Genomic DNA, 16,105 nt, shown 5'->3' with positions numbered 1-16,105 from the left:
TTGCTAATAAGTGATTATCAGAGATGACTTTTGTGCTATTGCTGATAATATGGTCATTAAAGACCATTTTTCTTGTAGTAATAATGTAACCGTTAACATACATTCAAGCTTTGATGTATGTAACCGTTCCTGTTGCCGCTTGACATTTGTTTGTGAGAAAGAAAAGCACAATAAGGTTTTCAATTACCAATTATGTTCAATGTTGTTGGAAGTCCCACATTGCTTGGGTATTAAGGAGATTGGTCATTTATAAGGGTGGAGGGAAACCTCAACTCTAGAGCTAGCTTTTGGGTTGAGTTAAGCCCAAGACCCATTTCTAATATGGTATCAAAACCAGGTTCAATTGGCTGTGGCCCTCACCGTCTCCCATTGTCGCACGTGTTGGCTTGGATGTCCTCCCGCCACACGTGCCTAACCCAATTGGCTGTGGCCCACCGTCACCCATTGTTGCAGGTGTTGGCTTGGATGTCCTCCCGCCACACGTGAGGGGGCGTGTTGGAAGTCCCGCATTGCATGGGTATTAAGGAGATTGGTCATTTATAAGGGTGGGGGGAAACCTCAACTCTGGAGCTAGCTTTTGGGTTGAGTTAAGCCCAAGACCCATTTCTAATAAATATAGTTTTCACTTGCAAAAATTTAACTCAAGTAAGCATTCATTGTAAAATATTTTCAAGACTTTTTTATTTTCCCCCTTCTGACTTTTCTCACTAACCAAATCGATAACAAATCCAAGTATTCAATCACTAATTGTGCATGTCTAAATTTAAATATCAAGATCGTGGTTCTAATCCAAACAAACCTATCAAACACATTTTAAAAAACGTATAGAAATTCGGATAAATACCCAAACAACTCTTAAGGGGGTTCCACTTTCCAGCTCTACCTCTTTCCCAGGGTTTCCTTCAAAAGGGCAAAAAGAAAAGCTCCATTTTAGAGCTCCCTTCTTGGACTCTGTTTTGAAATGAGACTGTTTCCATCGAGCAAAAAGACACAATTCCAAGGCAAGAGGAAGTGGAACATGGGACCAAGGGCAAAGAGAAATAAAAGTCACAAGCCATCACTTGAAAGCAAGATGAAGATGAATTGAGTCTTTTTCAGCAAGAGACATGGAGCACCCTTTTGACAAAAGTCTCGCATCTACTGCTTCAACTTTCAGCACCTTGTGATACTTGAGAAGATCATTAAAAGACCAATCCTTCATATGATATTCCATGAATCATATAGATTTTGCGTATTTTTTCCATCTCAAATTCCTGACTTGTCAACTTAATGCATAGTTGCAGAGTGAAGAACTTTGAAATTGGCTCCAAATCTTAAATCCATGTATGTCAGTGCTTCAATTGTTTCTGCATATGAAATCGTATAAATCAGAAATTCTCCAAAATCATAAATCAGAAATTCTTCAATCAGTTGTTTATGCATGTGAAATAAGGAAGAAGGAATAGCATTGACAATTTAACATTAACGGGTGTACATATCAATAATTCAACTCTCTTGTTTTTCTCTGCCTTCTTAGAAATAAGTGGGTATAACCAGTCAAATCAAGTCGCTTTGAATAAGTGAGTTTGTCATATCCAAACATATTGCAGAAATATCCACAAGATTCCTACAACCCATTTCATGAATTGCTGCTCCTGATCAAAAAACCAAATAATAAATTCAGCAATCACTCAAAAATTTCCAATGAAAATAATAAAAATGTAAATTTCATCCATGAACGGAGCTACTTCCAGTTAGTCTTTAATACCAATAATAATGAAAAGAGTGACCAAATAGTTCAACAGAAACAACATTGGATATTGAGAAAATCCTAACACAGTAATGCAAAATTTGTATTAAATTTTTGTGAAAATTTGGGATGGGATTGACTTTCCTGATCTATTATAAGTCTTTTTACCTAATACATGGTGCTACCGTTTGGAGAATTTAAATTTCAAATGGATACGCTAGAAATATTTAGAACAAAAAAGAGAAAACAATACTCGAAATGCCATTGAAGTGAAAGATAGGAAACAATACTGTAAATGTTAGAGCTTTGCACAAATCTGATTGTTGGCAAGGTCTGAAGAAGCGTCCATATGTAAAATCTTACTTTGTTCCTGCATATGAAATCAAATAAGACATATATCAAAAGCCTGACAGAGTAAAATAAAGAGGAACAACAAGAAGAAAAAAATTATTGTCTAATTGGTGACTTAAGAACCTCAAGAAATTGGTGACTTTGGTTTGCTGTCCATTCTTTACAATGACCATCTCCACCAATTCGAAAGTTTAGGATGTGAGCAATCTTTGGCCAATCCACTCCCCTTCCTTGTTCACATCTTTCCTCCAACCAAGGACACTCGGTGAGGCGGCACATACCTTCGGGCAGTGATATTAAATTGAGACAATTTACGACTCCAAGCTCCTGAAGTGAAGTGAGATCACCTATCCACTCCGGAAAAGACACCAAACTAGGGAAATCCATAATTTGAAGCCCTTGTAGAGTGGTAACATCTCTAAGCTCTCTTGGGAGAGAAACCAAATTTGGAACGCCTACAATAGATAGATGACCAAATCTTGTAGGTCCAAGGCCATGTGCGCCATCTTCATTCTTATTGCTGATAAGTTCTTTGCAGCGAAAAATACACAGATTTTTAAGTGAGGTGAGATGTTGAAATAGTGGAGACATGGTTTTACAACAATTCCAAATCTTCAAGGTCTCAAGAGAAGTGAGGTTTTGCAACCACTCTAGTGGCACATATTCAAGTTGCTCTAATTCCATGAGATAAAGATACTTCAATTTGGAGAGATCGGAAAGGGGAGAGGAAGAGGAGGGTCTTGTTAGGGACATCATAGGGCAATTCCTGATAAATAAATAAGAAAGGGAAGGAAATGAAGGGAATAATGGAAGATGATGCTCTATTGTTACTGTTTCCATCGTCTTTCGCCATCCCCTCAACTTTGGCAAATTATTAAGTCTCAGAATTTTGAGGGGAGACGAGGACACGTCGCTACGATCATTGCTTATGTACTCCAGCTCACTCAAGTTTTCAAGAATAAGACGCTTCAGAAAAGGGAATCAGTCCAATGGTGGGATATGTTGAAGCAATTTACAATCCGATATTTTAATAGAAGTCAAATTTGAGAGCGATGACACCCAACTAGATGACGTCACACCTGCATACCCTATAATATATAATGATTTCAAATTTAGGTGTGGCCGAAGATTTTGCAACTGTTGTTCATCATTTGCAATTGCCTTATCACTTCCATCACCATATTCTGGGTTCCACTCTAATATCAGATGTTGAAGCTGTCGTTTCCTCTCCAAGTTTGCATCCTTTGCTTCTGATGGAGAAGATCTCGAGTGCTCTAAACCCTTGATCCATAAGTATCCTTTCAACTAATCTAAACCATCTAGGTCCCTTAGCCCACCCTTTGGCTTGGAGAGATAACTTTTTTTCTTCCCTAAAATGTATAGCGACAATGTTTGGAGAGCAATCAATTTTCCCAGTCCACGAGGCATATGAGTCAAGCTATTACACATATCTAGCCCAAGATGCCTAAGGTTGATTAAGTTTCTAGTGTCTTCTGGCAATTCTTTAAGTTTAAGACAACAGTCAAGTTTTAGTGTTTGCAAATTCTGCAATTTAGTTATAGAAGTAGGGAGTAGTTTGATATCTTCATTCCTAGATAGATCTAAAAATCTTAAATGCTCTAACTTGCCAATGGAATTTGGCACTTTTTGAATACTCAACCAATTCAAATTCAAAGCACGCAAGCATTTAAAACTTGAAATAAGTGTATTAGAGACTGGCTTATTCAACTCAAGTACCGCAATGTTCACGTTAAACAGATCAACAAATCCTGGAAGTATTGGAATTCCTAGAAGAAGTATTCTCATTTTTTTAGCCTTGGGCAAAAGAGTGGGAATATCCAGTAATGAATCTGAAGAATGAAATGTCACATAACGAGTTCTTCCAACTACGTTTTCTCCATTTGGATATAAAATTGTGCACTCCTCACCTGTTATTGATTGTGAAAGATCGTGAATAAGGTCATGCATTTTGCACTTTACTATTTTACCAAATCCATCTCTTTGTACGTCTTGGAAAAATGACCTCAAAAGCAAATCCATAAAATACTTGCGACCAATATCTTCAAGATGTCTGTTTCCATATGACGAATGAAGAAAGCCTTGAGCCGCCCATAGATGAATCAACACCTGCACGTGAATTCCATAATTTTTTGGAAACAACGAATAAAAGGAAAAACATTGCTTCAAGTGTGACGGGAGATGATCATAACTCAACTTAAGTATTGGAAAAATATCATTTTCTTGTTGAGTTATTTTGTAAAGTTCATGGTTTTTAAAGTATAACCAATCATCTTCTGAATTTTTAAAATATAATAGATTCCCAATGCTCCTTATAGCAAGAGGAACTTCTGCACACTTTTGTACGATATCCCTTCCAATTTCTATTAGCTTTTGATTTTTTGGCTCTTCCCCGTCTTTAAATGCCATTTTCTTAAATAAATTCCAAGAATTGCTTTCAAATAGACCTCCCAAAAGATACGGCGACACTGGGCCTGTAATCTCTGCAACTCGTTTGCTACGTGTAGTAATCAAAACTTTGCTTCCCTTCAGGCCACCAGATAAAAGTGTTTCCAAGTTCAACCATGTACCGCGATTCTCGCTCCATACATCATCTAAAACAAGTAAATATAGCTTCCTATCAATTTCTACTCGAAGCTGACTTTGTAACAAATCCATCTCAAGGCTTTCAGGGCTCCTTTTAGTTGCAGATTCTATGAGTTGTGCAACAATAATTTTCACATCAAAAGGATCAGAGACGCACACCCAGAGTCTTAGCTCAAAATGTCTTTTGACTTCATCGTCATTGAACACATACTGAGCAAGTGTGGTCTTACCTAGTCCACCAATCCCAACTATGGGAATGACAAAAGCGTTCTCTTCTACATTGGGATCCAATAACAACTCTGTTAGTTCTTGTGTTGGCTTAATTCAGTTCCAAAATGCAGAGGCTACTGTTTACGGACTCAAACACTGATATAGAATGCTCAGAATCCAATCTCGACCGTTCATAATGTAGATTCATGTGTTATGAACGTCCCTGAAAAATTTCAGCTCAATCGGACTACAAACGCCCATCGATCGGAGCTGTTTATCAAGACTGGACAGGCTGGGTCCGAACCGCAATTCCCCGTGTCCGGACCGCAATTCCAGAAACTAAAATCTTGCTCCGTAAAGCCCTGTCCGGACAGCCCATTAACCTGTCCGGACACCCCGTAAGTTTTAGGCCCAAAAACGTGATTTTAAGTGGTTAGGTCTAGGGTTTTGTCGGGGGTATATATACATCATTATAGAAGAGAGAGGAAGAAATTTTCACCCCCAGAGAGTTTGTGTGAGGCTGTGCTTGAGTGATTATTTTGTTGTGAGCCAAATTGATTCCTCTTAGAGGATTTTTGTTAGTATTGATTGTGTGCTTAATTGAAGTCTATCAGAAGGGTCCGATAAAGGAGAATCACGTTGAAGAAGATTGTGAGCGAGGAGACAAGTTGGAGGCGTGTCGATCTTACAGAGTCAAGGTCTTGCAAAGGGTTGTAAGTGTTCCTAGTGTCTGTAATCTCTCGATAATCTTTTGATAGTGATTTCTTGGGTTTGGCTGCCCCGGAGAGGTTTTACTTTTAGAACGTTTTCTAAAAGGTTTCCTCTTCATCACCAAAATCTTTGTGTGTGATTGTACATATTTTGGTGAATGTTTGTTTTGATAAATATCTGTTAATTCCGCATAAAATTGTGATATTTATCTGTTTAGAGTTTTTCAAACTCTTTAACTGCCTTCTTTTCACCCTCTCTCCCAATGACTTGTTCCTCGGGGACAAAAGAGTGTATGTCTTCTCTTTTCCTATGCTCAAACTCATGTGTCATTATAAGGCGCTCAGTGAAGCCAAATTTGATCTTATCATCTGCAATTTCATTCAGTCTCGCCCTAACTGCCTTGATCCTATGACCCATTTTAAGGCCATATACAAGTTGGTTCGATTTGGAAAAGAATATGTGCACCTGTAAATTGTGATATTTTTAGAATTTATGTACCGTTGAATAGTTGGGTTTAACATTATAATGAACAAATTGTTGTTGTGCATTTATTCTTCAAAATGTTGTTGAGGAATTTTAAACTACGTAAAATGATATGTATTTTCTCTGGCTTGTGTTGTGATAAATATTTTTATCCAGGTCTGAGAATGCTTTAGTCATGGACAACATCATATATATATATATATATATGCACATTTATGTACGAATTTACCTCTTTACCCACCTTCTTGTCCCGTGTCATCACTTGCCTTCGTAGAAGTTGAGTGGAGAAGTCATCCAGCAAGTCATCGGCATCGTACATGGCATCCTTCAGCTTCCCAAGCCAATCTTTGACCCCATGGTTGTGGGTCTGCTTCTCCTCCACATCCAAAAGCACAGCTTGGATAGTGGAAACCGTGTTCTTGAGCTTTTGAAGCTCATCTTTGAAACCCCATAGAAGTCCAATCTCTTGGAGAGCAAGAGATCCCAAACTCCTAATGATACTCGCAGCAATGTGGAACAGAGCTGGTTTGGCCATTTTTTGTTGGTAAATCGAGTGAATGCTAAAAGCTGCTGTGGATTCAGCGAGAGAGGTGTTGGAGAGTAGAATTAAGGAAGGTGTGTTTGCTATGAAGCGGATGGACGTACATGGTCAATTGCCATAAAAAGAACCAACGTGCCCATAAAAAATCCAAAAAGGAAAAATCATAACAAAAATATATTATTATATATGGAGAGAGCCATCGAGTTTAAATACAAGATTATTAATGTATTATAAAGCTTGAATTATTGGGCGAATGCAAATTAAATATATATGGTGTACATGTCCCGATCAATTTCTAAGATTAAAGACAAGATGTAGGCGTCAATCGTGAGGCAGAAGTAAGAATCCACAACAAAAGTTGGTGTAACGTCAAGTGTCGGGGAGTTGCTTCCTTCACCCACCCAATTTACTTTCTTTTTTATTTCCCTTGCCGGCCTTCACCCACCCACCCTCTTATAATATTCATACTACGTAGTTAACTTCAAATTAAATTTGAAAAGAGTCTATCACATCTAACGTGGCCATGTGCGTTAATTTCTCTCATATTTTACTTCTTAAATCTTATAATCTTCTTACCATTGATTTTGTACCGTTTAGGGTATGATTTAGTGAGTCCAAAGAAATTTTCAAAGTGTCCTAATACACATTAGAGGGTTCGAATATTTCTATGCCTAATTAGTGTAAACCATTATAAATTTAACCAATGTCTTGATGGGGTTCTGCTAAAAAAAATAATTTGCCAATATATCGCTTTCAAATATCCACCGAATTGACCAAAGAAATTCATCAACCCAAAAAAATTTTCATAATTTTATAAACTACCGAACTTATTCTAAATCAATAATTAGTTTTGTTTACTATGTATATGAAATAATTACTTTCTAAAAAATATTTTGACAAGGCCCTTACTAATAAAACAATCTTACGTATTCAACTCTTGCTTATATATCATCTCTAACAAATAATATGATGATGCATTTAATTTTTTGTGTGATATAATAAAACTTAAACTAATAATCATTTAATTAATACTTTTAAGAGTAGGTGTATAAAGAAAATGTAATAGAGTGGTAGTAGAGCAAACAGTGAGATGAGAGATCAATAGATTATAAAGTGTAGGAGTTGTAAAGGAAAAGAAGAGAAGGAGGAATTATGAAAAGAATAAAGTTAGTTTTACTATGATTACTTGTAGAAATAAAAGTTTTTTTTTTTTTTTTTTTTTAAATTAATTTATATAATTTATTCACATCAATTAATTACAAACCCTCCTGAACTTTCAAATCTCTCACTTCGGACCCCTGAACTTTGAATTGCTCTCAACTAGGACCCTTCCGTCAATTTTAGCCATTAAAATTACAAAAAAAAAAGACCAAAATATCACTGATTTTCATTTTTTTTAAATAAAAAAAATGTTTTCGAAGTTAAAATTTTATACAAAAGTTAGGGGTATAAACGTCATGTAATGTTTAAAATCTGACGGAGGAGTCCACATTGAGAGAAATTCAAAGTTCAGGGGTCTAAAGTGAGAGATTTGGAAGTTCAGGAAGGTTTGTAAAACCGAGTGGAAGTTCAGGGGGCCAAAGTGAAATTTCTCCTTAAATAATCTTTATAGAGAAAGTAAGAGGTTGACCATGATCCTGATTTTTTGGGCTTTCTTGACACAGTTTCTAAGCAAAAACAGGTACCCCTTTCACCTTTTGATTTGAGTAACTCTGTTTGGTCATGGGAAGCAGCAGAGGCCTTGGTAACATCCAAAGGTATTCAAATATTTTTTGTTTATTCACATCCAAGTTCAGAGAACAGCCAAAGAAGAAGCAATTAATTTCTATCAAACTAAAATCTGGTAGAGTTAAATTGAGTTCCATCCAGATTCAGCTCCATCAAGACATCAATAAAAATCATGGGGATTTACACTAAAACAAGCTCATCCTAAAAAAGGGTAGTTGAATTTTGGAGGTGTGTCTGAGCAATTGTACTGATGAAAGTAACGATATCTAATTCCCAGCTTCTCAACTTATTGCATTGTTGCAGAGTGAAGAAGTTTCGAATTAGCTCCAAATCTTAAATAGTTCTTCAATTAGTTCTGCACATGAAATCAGAAGCTCTTCCAAATATCAAAACCCTCCAAAGTGAATGAGAAAGAAGGAATAGCATTGGCATATACTATTGGCCATACTCGGTCTCTTCGAAGAATTAAGGCTGTCTTATCCAAACAGATTGCAGAAATCCCCACATGATTCCCACAACCCATTTCATGAATTGCTGCTTCGATCCTAAGCATGCGTCCATGAAGAAAATCAAATAATAAACTGAACAATAACTAAAAATTACCAATGAAATTAAAAACTAAAAGTGTAAGTTCTATCCTTGAACGAACCTACTAGCACTTAGGCCCCAATAGCAATAATAATGAAAATAGTTCGTCCAAAACGTTTAACACGATCTACATTTGACACTAGAAAATTCAAACAAAGTAATGCAAAATTCGTATTGATTTTTTTTTTTTTTTAATAAAAGTCAAGGATTGGATTGACTTCCTAGTTTATCATAAGTCTGTGATTTGCCATACCTTCATTATACTAAAACCAACTCCAAAGACCAAACAATAAAACATTTCAAGTGAGCATTCGCTTGAAAGAAAAGCACTTGTAAGGTTTCTAATTACCAATGTTCAATGTCGTTTTCACTTGCGAAATCCAACTCACCAACACAAGTGCAGGAATCCACTCCTACAAATACAATATAATGCTCCCTCCATCACCATCTGACTCGCCTTTGGATGGTCCTACATCATCCTCTATTATTCCTTCAACCAAATTCACTCAAATCTCTTCGATTCAATCTTCAATAGAAATGTAACGAATATCAATGAATAAGCTACATATTAGTTTAATAACCCTCTGTTAATAAAAGACTAAGTATTTCTAGTATTTCTCTAATATTTAATTAAAATAAAAAGTAGAATAGAGAATATGTTGGATTGAGTATAGAAAAAGCAATGGTTAAAATGAAAATTTGTAATTTTTCACTAGTCATTTTAGCTATTCATGCTGGAAATGATTTTGACGCAACTCAACTCTTAGGTATGGATTACGAAGCATTTTGTCATTAAAAAATAAAACGCAACTCATGGGGTTTAATTGAAACGGAGTGTTTCATATATATAATTAAAGACTTGTTTAAACGGCATCGTTCGTAATTGTGTATTGTCTTCTTTGTGACTGACCTAATTTTTGAAACAGTAGAACTGAAATTTTGAAAGTTTGAGAATCATTTGCCACTTACTGATGCAGGTAATGTCGATGCCCTCATGCTTCTGATGAGTGGTTGAGGGTGGCCATTTAGGATATTCAAAAAAACAAATTACTGGAAGTTGGGGAAAATAACCTGACGCTCAAAAAGCTCAACCACAGCAAAGGTTGCCACTAATTCTGTTAAAGACATGTACCCACTTCCGTTCAACAACTTAAATTTCAAAGCTTTTGCTTATATAATTGTACACGAGATGAGAAGAAATCCACAAGAAGTTCCAGTCACTATACTGTCTAGACATAGATGTTGCACCTCTTTACATCTCTGACCCTAAGGTACCAACATAGAAATAGTTGAAAACAATCAAATAAAAAACATACAAAAGAAACACCCTTGCCTTACAAGTAACATGAACCAAAACCCTGGGTGTGTTCAATTTTAAGCAACTGGACGGCGTAATACATGATCCTGTGATGTGTCAACTACAGCAGATGTCATGAATTGCCATGTTGGGACAACCAATTAAAGGCATCAGCTTGAGCAGAAAATGTACCCAACATTGCAGAGGGATGAGGCAGGGAGCCTGGTTGAGCACTCATTGCTTTCACTTGCTCCTCCAACTTCTCTTTGCCCGCCTTGAGCCTATGCTTGTCATCACGAAGCTCATTCCTCTCAGCCTGCACAAGAAAAGGGAAAGCTAATATTATATCTTCTCATCCTTTTAAATGTTGAATAAGCAATATTGTGCAAATTTTTGAGGATAGACTATCAAGCGGTTCAATTTGCTTTTGCTCATCTCCACTATTAAGCCTATTGATGATGCAAGGCCATGTGTCAAGTCTCACCTATTATGGAAAAATTTAAGTCTACATTTGAAGAGAAGTGTTACATCAATTAGGAAATGCAACAACAAAGGCCATGTGTGTACAGAACAATTGAAGGGGTAAAAAGTAATGCTGAAAGTAAAACTGTACAAGCATTGTCTTTTGACTCTTTGGTCAAGTGTTAATTAATATCATGGAAAATTTTAGAAAAAAAGAAGTTGACATACTGTCATAAATCATAATGTTCAAGATATATACCTATTATTTACGTATAAAGATAAAAAGCAATTGCATGCAATTGTATAGGTTTCTTTTTACTGAATTGAAAAGTTCAGAATTCACATATATGGAGAAGATGATATAATGAGGAAAACAAGACAACTTACAGAAAAATGAAATTAATGAGTGATATGCATATCTGAAAGTATCTCTATGTTAGTATTCGAAGCTCTGTTTTAATATATTCAAAGCTCCAGTTGCTTCCTGCATAACCAGATAAAATAAAATCAACATCGTGCTTCTAATACAAACAAAGCTATCAAACACATTTTAAAAAAAATATATATGGAAATCTGGATAAATGCCCAAATGATTATTGAGGGGGCACCACTTCCAGCTCTACCTCTTTCCCAGGGTTTCCTTTAAGAGTGAAAAAAAAAAAAAAAAAAAAAAAAAAAAGAAGCTTCACTTTAGACTCCTCCTTTCTTGGCCTCAGTTGTGAAATGAGACTTTTTTCGTAAGGAGTGAGTTGAGTGAAAACAGCGTGATTCCAAGACAAGTGGAAGTGGAAGCATGGAAACCAAGATGAAGAAAGCAAGATGAAGAGGATGGAACAATTTGATTGATCACTACAAGCTAAATCCTGAAGATGCTATTCCAGGAGTATTGTAGTTCCCAGGTTTGGTTTTCCAACCACAATATCGAGATGCCTTTTAAGAGATCAACAAAGCTAGCAGAAGAGACGTCACATATCCTCAGCGCAGTTTGGAGTGAAAAATCAAGTTCCAGTAGATTTTTCTTCTTTTTTTTTTTTCATCTCATGTGTAAATTTCATCCTAACAGAATCTACATTTGATACTAAGAAAATCCTAATACAATAATGCAAAATTTATATTAAATTTTTGTCAAAATTTGGAATGGGGTTGACTTCCCAGATCTATTATAAGTCTTTTACCTTATACATGATGCTACCGTTTGTAGAAATTAAATTGCAAATGGAAACACAAGAAATATTTAAAAAAGGAACAGAAAACAATACTGAAAATGCCATTGAAGTGAAAGTTAGGAAACAATAATGTAAAAGATTGTACATACAAATCTGATTGTCAGCAAGGTTTGAAGAAGCGTCTACACGTAAAACATTCACTTCTTCCTGCATATGAAATCAAATATGATATACCTCAAAGTGTAAAATGAACAAGAAAATTACTGTCTAATTGATGACTTAAAAACCTGATAAATTTGGCAAGTTTGGCTTGCGTTCCACTCTATACGATTACCATCTCCGCCATTTCGAAAGTTTGGGACGTGAGCAATCCTTGGCCAATCCTCTCCCATTCTTTGTTCACGGCTTTCCTCCAAATCCAATCGAGGACACTCCGCAATTGTCAAACGATGTAAAGAGGTGAGGCGGCGCACACCTTCGGGCAGTGATATTAAATTCAAACAATTTGCGACTCCAAGCTCCTGAAGTGAAGGAGATCGCCTATCCACTCCGGTAAAGACACCAAACTAGGGCAATCCATAATTTGAAGCCCTTGCAGACTAGTAACATCTCTAAGCTCTCTTGGGAGAGAAACCAAATTTGGAACATCTATTATAGATAGATGACCAAATCTTGAAGGCCCAAGGCATCCTGTGCCATCTTCATTCTCATTGCTGATACATTCTTTGCAGTGAAGAATAGACAGATTTTCAAATGAGGTGAGATGTTGAAAGAGTGGAGACAAAGAGATTCGCATTTTACAACACCCACAAATCTTCAGTGTCCCAAGAGAAGTGAGATTTTGCAGCCATTCTAGTGGTAGATATTCAAGTTCCTCTAATCCCGGAGAAATTGGAAAAGGGAGAGGAAGAGGAGGGTATTGTTTTGCTCCCTGGTGCTACAGACATCATAGGGCAATTATCGATGCATAAATGAGAAAGGCAAGGAAATGATGGGAATAATGGAAGAGGATGCTCTACTGTTACGGTTTCCCTCATCCTGCACCATCCCTTCAAGTTTGGCAAATTAACAAGTGTGAGAATTTTGAGGGGAGAAGAGGACACGTTACTACCATCATTACTTATGTACTCCAGCTCACTCAAGTTTTTAAGAGAAAGACGCTTCAGAAAAGAAAATCGGCCCAATGGTGAGATATGTTGAAACCATTTACAAACCAATAAGAAAATAGAAATCAAATTCGAGAGCGAGGACACCCAATTGGATAGCCTCACACCTGCATACCCAAATGTAGATAATAATTTCAAATTTAGGTCTAGCTGAAGGTTTTGCAGCGATTGTTCATCATTTGCAATAGCCTTATCACTTTCATCACCACATTCTGGGTCCCAAAATTTTGGTCGAAGTTTCACTAGGGGGTTGAAAAATGAAACAGAACAAAAAAAAATAATAAAAATAAAATAAAAAAAATAAAAAAAAATAAAAAACTCAATCTTGGGATGTGAAGAAGCACCATTTGTTGTTGGATCCATAGGCTCGGCTTATGTTGACTCCTCAGCTTTGTCAACCTTTTTACCTGCAACACACAAATAATCCCAACAAATGAGAATTCCATTACATAACTGGGGATAATATAGTTCTAGTTTACCAATTTTCATGTTCCAGCTTACCTTTCTTCTTTTTCTTGGTGCCCAAGGCTAGCAAGGCCTTGATTTCAGGATCATCTGTTGTCTTTCTGGGCTGCAGCTCCTGCAGAGGATGAGATGCGACTCTATTCGAACCATTTGGCATTAGCAAAACTGTGAATTTGATGTGAGCAACATAATCTCCTGCAAAACCAACAACCCATTGTTGCAAAATTAGAAAAACTAACATCAACTATGTGTGTGTGAATCTGACCAGGGTTCTGCTTTGAACCCAGATACAAGTTTCCTACGGGCTGGCTTCTCATGAAGAACAGGATATGGCTGCAACAGTTCATGATTAACACATTCACCAAAAGACAATGTTTTAAAAAAAGGGGTGGAGGCACAACACACCTAGCTGTGAGTGGAATGGGAGGAAATTTCTGATTTATTTCACTGAAAATAAACCTCGAGCTTTCATCTTCAAGTGGTAGTTCCTGTCAAACTGCTTCAGCTGATGGAGAAAAACACATTCAACAATTTTGCAGTCATAAGCAGCAGCGACCTTCTGAATTGCATAAATTACATCTTTGTTCTGCCAAAGAACCAAGGTATAGGGAAAAAATTGATAAAAGGAGAAGAAGGTAGGAATTCACTTTTCCTAATAAAACCACAGTAAAAATAATCACTAAATTTAGATTATAGAAATTAGAAAGAAAAGACAAGAATGGCAGCCATATATGGCACTCTGCTTCCATCAGTTATTATGGACCTTAAAATTCCTGTGTACACACATTGAGTACTATATCTAACCAATCATACATCGATTGAACACGAAATGTGTACCTACAAGAAATAAAAGTGCAACTATCCATGCAAGTACTTATAAAAGCATAGAAGTTTAACAAGCATGTAGGTTAGAGATGTATGAATGTACAGACAATAAACAAGTCAGTAACAAGAATCAATAGCTTAAGCCAGTTCTAGGCAACAGACAAAGGAGAGAACCAAAATCATATTGATCACATGGGGTAAACTTGCCTATTGTCCAGGTCACCTACCACAAAATGGACTCACAGTACACTGCTTCACAACTTACAAAACAATAATAATAATAATAATAATGATTTTGGACTCAATTTTTTCAGTTGGTTCCAACAAATTATAGATCTGATCATTTTCACTCCATTAAACTCTGAAAATGTAAAAACTTATGTCATCATAAATGATTAGGGAGGATAAATGAATTAAAAATAAAAGTATGTACCTTTTATCATTTTAAAATTTGCAAGTACTGCAATATTACTTTGCTATCAATAGTCCACCACAGGAAGAAATTGAGCAACCTGGCCCAACAGGCTGAATTTTCAAGCACTGCATACACAATATTTCACCCGTAGCTTTCCTGATATTAAAAACATTATCTACAGAGTCCACTTACAATCAAGCAAACAAAAGTCCACTTACGTATCCATTACATGTTGCTGACTTTTTAAAAGCCTATTTAGATATAACAGAACCATGAATATAAATTGCAAAGAATATATGCAAAGGCAGCACTACCTGAAGCATTGCACTAACAAGAGACACATAAACAGAGTGGTTGGTAAACATGATCTTCAATTCCGGTCAGTACCCTTGGAGCACAGCAACCGATTTCACTTGAAGACAAGCAAGCATTCTCAGTGTCTTTTGGGATTAAAATGCTTTCAAGGTTCAAGCAAGTGGTAGAAACCTGCAAATGCAAAATACTTGTTAGGTAGAATTTAAGGACAGCTAGGATTTTTGATCATGTCTTTTAAGTTCTAAATGCTGATAAAAGTTGCTCAACAAATTGTAGGCATAATAGTATTTAAAAATTCAAATAATATGGTTAATTGAATTGAATGTTCTCTTTCACACGCTCAGCTCATTGTCATGCTTGCACCATTTACTCACCCGATCTTCCTCATTGTTTGAAAATGACTTGATTTCTCAAGTCTTGTGGTGGGCCCCACCCGTTTTATTCCTTTGGTTGCAGCTTTGTGGTTTTTTATCCTCGGGCCACGTTTTACCTCTTTTAGTTTACTTCTCAATGAAGTATTTTGTTGCTTTACTTCATGGTGAAGTACTTTGACCAACAATCAATTAATTGGTCAATTTGGTCTTTAAAAGGAGAGCTAAAGTGTGCAGCAAGGTAGAGAGGCAGCAGCTTTCTTCAAGAGGAAGTTCCTTAACCGTGAAGCACTTGGCCGTCTCTTGTCTATATATATTGAAGCTTCACCTTTTTGTCATATGGGCCAAGCTGCAGCAGCTCCATGTGAGAGGGCAGGAGCTTTGTGGTGCTGCAGTGTTGTGTATGTTGGCAGCAGCTCCGTGTGGGGCAGTGGCTCCATTTTGTGGGGAGAAAAAAGAGAGGGACAGTTAGCTCTTAGAGAATTAAGAGATAATTTCTCTTTTGTATTTAATTCTTTCTTTGTGTGTTTGTGAGCTTGGGTGTATTGGGGGTTTTGGGTTTGAGAGGTTTTGTTTATTTGTACTACTCTTTTGTACTCCATTCTTTTGTTAGTGAATTTCTTTTGGATCGTCTCCGCCAGTGAATGTAGACTTGTTAAGCCGAACTACTTAAATTTT

General features: G+C 36.5%; 1 protein-coding gene and 1 long non-coding RNA gene across 2 annotated transcripts; both read right to left on the bottom strand.

The window, feature by feature from the left end:
- Nucleotides 1-2,027: 2,027 nt before the first annotated feature.
- LOC132181614 (putative disease resistance protein RGA1) lies at nt 2,028-6,623 on the bottom strand. The gene is made up of 7 exons (XM_059594864.1): nt 6,318-6,623; nt 5,846-6,070; nt 4,445-5,002; nt 3,818-4,207; nt 3,168-3,361; nt 2,204-2,846; nt 2,028-2,099 (listed from the first exon to the last, which is right to left on the bottom strand). The coding sequence occupies exons 1-7, from the start codon at nt 6,621-6,623 to the stop codon at nt 2,028-2,030; spliced, it is 2,388 nt and encodes a 795-aa protein (XP_059450847.1).
- A 3,490-nt stretch (nt 6,624-10,113) lies between these two features.
- On the bottom strand, nt 10,114-15,331 carry LOC132182326 (uncharacterized). The gene is made up of 8 exons (XR_009440296.1): nt 15,056-15,331; nt 14,760-14,897; nt 13,907-14,087; nt 13,538-13,696; nt 13,381-13,443; nt 12,158-12,919; nt 12,020-12,077; nt 10,114-10,558 (listed from the first exon to the last, which is right to left on the bottom strand). It is a non-coding gene; the product is annotated as an uncharacterized LOC132182326 (long non-coding RNA).
- Nucleotides 15,332-16,105: the final 774 nt, after the last annotated feature.

Source organism: Corylus avellana, chromosome ca5 (assembly GCF_901000735.1).
Source record: "Corylus avellana chromosome ca5, CavTom2PMs-1.0".
In the NCBI taxonomy this organism is placed as follows: Eukaryota; Viridiplantae; Streptophyta; class Magnoliopsida; order Fagales; family Betulaceae; genus Corylus; species Corylus avellana.
Note: the sequence above shows the minus strand (reverse complement) of the source record. Positions and strands in the feature narration are given on the sequence as shown.

Bases quoted from the DNA above. Each gene is read 5' to 3' on its own strand.
- LOC132181614 (XM_059594864.1), bottom strand. From the start codon at position 6,623: ATGGCCAAACCAGCTCTGTTCCACATTGCTGCGAGTATCATTAGGAGT. The intron at 6,071-6,317 runs GTAAATTCGTAC...CACAATTTACAG, and splicing joins ACAAGAAGGTGGGTAAAGAG to GTGCACATATTCTTTTCCAA. The intron at 3,362-3,817 runs GTACTTGAGTTG...TTATGGATCAAG, and splicing joins TGTTTAACGTGAACATTGCG to GGTTTAGAGCACTCGAGATC.